The 4,214-nt window shown below is 45.9% G+C and overlaps 2 protein-coding genes across 2 annotated transcripts in view; both read left to right on the forward strand.

Annotated features, from left to right (window-relative positions):
• Positions 1-444, forward strand: part of LOC119280641 (probable polyamine transporter At3g13620) — a 10,079-nt gene extending 9,635 nt beyond the window's left edge. Inside the window, exon 3 of the mRNA XM_037561435.1 lies at positions 1-444. This exon is cut by the window's left edge and continues 3 nt beyond it. Within this exon, the coding sequence (XP_037417332.1) occupies positions 1-313 (313 nt within the window). The 3' untranslated portion in view covers positions 314-444.
• A 608-nt stretch (positions 445-1,052) lies between these two features.
• LOC119279178 (jacalin-related lectin 19-like) lies at positions 1,053-3,458 on the forward strand. Its single transcript, XM_037560529.1, has 4 exons — positions 1,053-1,104; positions 2,026-2,384; positions 2,698-2,883; positions 3,059-3,458. The coding sequence occupies exons 1-4, from the start codon at positions 1,053-1,055 to the stop codon at positions 3,296-3,298; spliced, it is 837 nt and encodes a 278-aa protein (XP_037416426.1). The 3' UTR covers positions 3,299-3,458.
• Positions 3,459-4,214: the final 756 nt, after the last annotated feature.

Consider the following 4,214-nt stretch of genomic DNA (forward strand, 5'->3'; position numbering starts at 1 on the left):
CTTCCTTGGGTTCGACGACGTCATAGCAACATCCAACTTCATGTATGGCCTCGGCACGTTGCTTGAGTTCGCATCCTTTCTATGGCTCCGAGTTAGGCATCCTGCACTGAAACGTCCCTACCGCGTGCCGCTACCAGTTCCCGCACTTGTGGTCATGTGCATCGTGCCATTATCGTTCCTCGCCTACGTGTGTGTGGTGGCCAGGTGGAGGGTACTCGCCATCGCCGCGGGGCTGACCACACTCGGCGTTGGGTGGCACGGTGTCATGAGGATGTGTAGAGTCAAGAAGTTACTTAGTTTCAACAATGTTTAGTGGTTTCAGTTGAATAAGATGGCACCACATATATTGCTGCTCAGGGTTGTAATATATTTGAATGAAATTCAGGTGTATCGAACATGAATATTATGATTGATAATTTGGGAATTGACCCTGAAAGTACATATGATTATTGTATAGTTCTAAACTATTTTGTAAGTATATAAGTTGAGTAATGAAATGAAAATGCATGTGCTTCTTCCCATGCATGGTTGCAAACTAAGGTGACCCTTTGGTTGACTATTGTGATCACATATTTGCATGTGGAGAGAAATATATTAGTGGAGACAGCCTATTTACTTATATATAGGGCATCCGTGATGTATGTCAGTGTCGGCAGCATCTCTCCAAGAGCTTCCCTGCGGATTGGAGATACCTTCAACAGCAATGGCTGATGCCCCTCTTCCTTTGGAGTCTTCCGTTCGTCCAGTATGCAATGGCTTCATGGAGGTCGTAATCTTGGCACGCTGGAAGCCTGCAAGTACCACGTGACAATAACCGACCACTCTGCAGCATTTCTAATCAGACTTTCAGCAGGCAAAGCATGACACTATGACTATGATCACCACGGACCTACGCAGCACATCAGTGCATGCCCCACTATATTAAGCTTACATTATTAGCATCTCTGAACATAAATCAACGAGGAAAAAAACAGGCTCAGTAAAAGACCGGATCGCTGTCCTCCCCTCAGGCGCTGCTGGTTGCGGTTGTTCTGAATTCTGATTGCTGCACCATGGACACGTCGCCGGATGCGTGGGTGAATGGCTACTTGGCTGATGCCGCAGGTATGTACCGACGCTTATTCCCTTAGTGACCTAAAACATCTTATATTTATTTACAGAGGGAGTACAAGCAAAGTAATTACGGTCACCTCGTAACTCAGATCAATGAGGAAATTAAGATGCGGGGAGGAAGCAAGATCATATGGTGTCATGATGATGATGATGATGATCTTGACTAGACTGAATAAGTACACCTCACTTGTCCGTGTCGTTGTGTGATGTGGTGGCAAGGAGGCGTGTGGGTGAGGCTTTGCTTATTATCTCTATTGATGATGATGATTATTTCCAACAACTATGTCTTGTATGCAACTTAACTTTCTCATCGCGTGGTTCATTTCCGCATGCTTGGTTATTTAAATTGTACCGATGCATCTATATTATTACTTAACTTTCTCATGGTAGCATAAGCAAAGAAAATTACATCCAGATTTGTAGACCGTCTAGCGACGATTACAATCACTGATCATTGAAAAGTTTTTTTAAACCTTACATTGCAAAGATTGTCACACTCACCAACCAAATTCCATGCTCCGGAGTCTGGTTTTTAAGGGTGTAAAAGGGCGGAAGTCGAAACAAACGATCAATGGGGTAGTACTACCACTCTTTTGTGAACACTGGCTTGCGTTTGCTATTTGTAAGTCGCTTGAAATTCTATTCGGCCGAGGTCGATTTTCTCAGAAGAAGAAGGGGAGGACTAGTGACTCTTCATTTTATTTTGCGGCAAAATAAAATAAATCAGCAAACTTAGTGACCCATTAAATTGCACGCTCACTTAAACTCTGGTTTCCTGGGAATCGGAACAGATCGATCGATGAAAGCCAGAAGCCTCCCGCATGGCATCCCCGGTCTCAAGTCTTAAATGAACATGGTATGGAAGACGAACCGAAAAGCCTCAGTATATATTTGGTCCTAGCTAGCTGCTAGCTTCCCCATCACCAATTCACCATCGCCAGCTCGTGGAGCTGGTAGTGGAAACGTCCATCCACAAGAAGATAGAGAAGGCCGGTAGCAAGGTGACCGTCAAAGTGAAGGAGCCGAAGCAAGAGGATCACGGCAGCATCCCGCAGGCCAGATCGTTGTCGGCCACCGCGATCTGCATGCCGGCAGGATCGTCAGCAGTGATCCCGCTCCAGCAAGTCGCATGTTTACCGGCGGGCCCCTTCGCGGTTGTTCTGCCGGAGATCACCAGTGGCGCCCCCGCCACAATCACGGTCAGCATCGGCGACCATCGCAGCAAGGGGAAAGCCACTGAGGACAAGCGCGAGAAGGCCGTAAAAGCAAAGGTAATGCGTGCATCCTAGCTAGCATTTATATCACCGAAAAAAATAGCGTGCTATAGCAGCGCTAATAGCACGCTATAGCATATGGAGAATGGTCTCACTAAAAAAATTAATGTACAATGCCTCGCTAATAGCATGTTATAGCGCGCTATAGCACGCTAATAGCATATTTTCAGGGGCCACGCTATTTTCTATAGCGCGCCATTTTTTTTAGTGATTTATATACGTGGTTCCATGTATCTGGCAATTTCTCCATCTGAATGATCTCGCGTGATACTACTTTCTTGTGTTGTGCTCTCGGGGGCGGGTTCTCAAGATGGGTCCTTGTGGTGGCCCTGGTGGCGACGTGTGGAAGATGGACGTGCGCGGCGTCGACCGCATCGTCAAGGTGATCCTGTGGCATGCAGGCGCAGTCGACGCAATCTCGGTTTCGTACGAGCGGGATGGCCAGATTGAGCAGACCGAGCACTGGGGGAAACCTGAGGGTCGACAACGCTCAGAGGTGATACTCCTAATTAAGACCTACTCCATTCATCACATTATTCTTTGATAGATCTTTTCTGAAGGGGATGCCATGCCATTCCAATGAACGTACAACTTTTGAATTGAATCATTCAAAATGCGCCTAGGAAAATTAGCACTTCATGTATCTGTTATTTTGTTTTTGGCATGTGCAGATCTGTTTGGATCCGGATGAATACCTCACCGGTATGAAAGGGCATGTGGGCGAGTTCGGTGGCTCTTTCCTTGTCGGAGCGCTTAATTTAGTTGGCAACCGGCGCTCCTTCGGACCATACGGGACAAGGAAAGGCCCGCCGTTCGAGTTGCCTGCGGCGGCCGGCCAAATCATCGTCTTCCACGGGCGTTCCGGAGGCCTCCTTGACGCGCTTGGCATCTACGTCAAGATGGATGACTAGCCCTTGCTCCAGACCATCAATGATTGATCCTACCGTGTGAACCAATTTAGACGTCCGCACTATTGTTAATTTGGACAACCCCTATCTTTATTGTGCATGCATGTTTGTTAGCTGCTTCTTTCATTGTGCATGCATGTTTGTTAGCTGCTTCTTCTGTTGATGATTTCATGGTCAAATTTACTTCTCTCAATGTAACAATAAGGATGAATAAGATTGGTAGTCTGCTGTTTACCGCTATTCTAGCCGACAACCATCCAACTACAAACCAGATTAAACTTACGCTCCAAATTTATAAATCCATTGCAACAAAAAGGAAATTCTCATCCAACAATTTTTTGGTCTCTTTTATGCAACAAAATTGTGAAGTACTCCCTCCTTCCCAAAATATAATAAAGTTTTTGACACTATGCTAGGGTAAAAAATGTTCTTATATTTTGGGACGGAGGGGAGTACTTGATACTCCTACCGCTCATGCCAGAAAAATAAGAATTTTTCTCATTGATCTCGAAAACTAGAGTTCTAGCCTTGTAGGAGCTCTGGTCCTCCTTCAAAGAAACACTTCAGCTTCTCCTTGATATCCGCACTAGAGCTTTAGCCTTGTAGGTGCTCTTGTTCTCTTTTATGGCAGCTCTTCACCACCTATGAATACATTTGTTTGGCGTTTCGAGCTGTCTACCACAAACTCTTTTTGTAACACGTCTACCACAAACTCTATTAGTAACAGCTGCAGCATTTGGCTTTTCTTCTTCCTGTTTCCCAGTTTAAAAATACAGCACAGACGGCGGAGGAGATTGTCAGTTACTATCTTTAGGCTACCACCGTGGTTCATTCAGCACAACACGCCCCTGATAGCACAACAACGCCGCGGCACCCATCACGGTCCATTCAGACATCTTCCTTGACTCAGTTCACCCAT

This window comes from Triticum dicoccoides, chromosome 3B (genome assembly GCF_002162155.2).
Source record: "Triticum dicoccoides isolate Atlit2015 ecotype Zavitan chromosome 3B, WEW_v2.0, whole genome shotgun sequence".
NCBI lineage: Eukaryota > Viridiplantae > Streptophyta > Magnoliopsida > Poales > Poaceae > Triticum > Triticum dicoccoides.

What these genes read in the sequence shown, in the direction of transcription:
- LOC119279178 (XM_037560529.1), top strand. Translation starts at nt 1,053, where the DNA reads ATGGACACGTCGCCGGATGCGTGGGTGAATGGCTACTTGGCTGATGCC. An exon ending in AGAAGGCCGTAAAAGCAAAG is followed by an intron (nt 2,385 to 2,697) that starts GTAATGCGTGCA and finishes CGGGTTCTCAAG; the next exon opens with ATGGGTCCTTGTGGTGGCCC. An exon ending in AGGGTCGACAACGCTCAGAG is followed by an intron (nt 2,884 to 3,058) that starts GTGATACTCCTA and finishes TGGCATGTGCAG; the next exon opens with ATCTGTTTGGATCCGGATGA.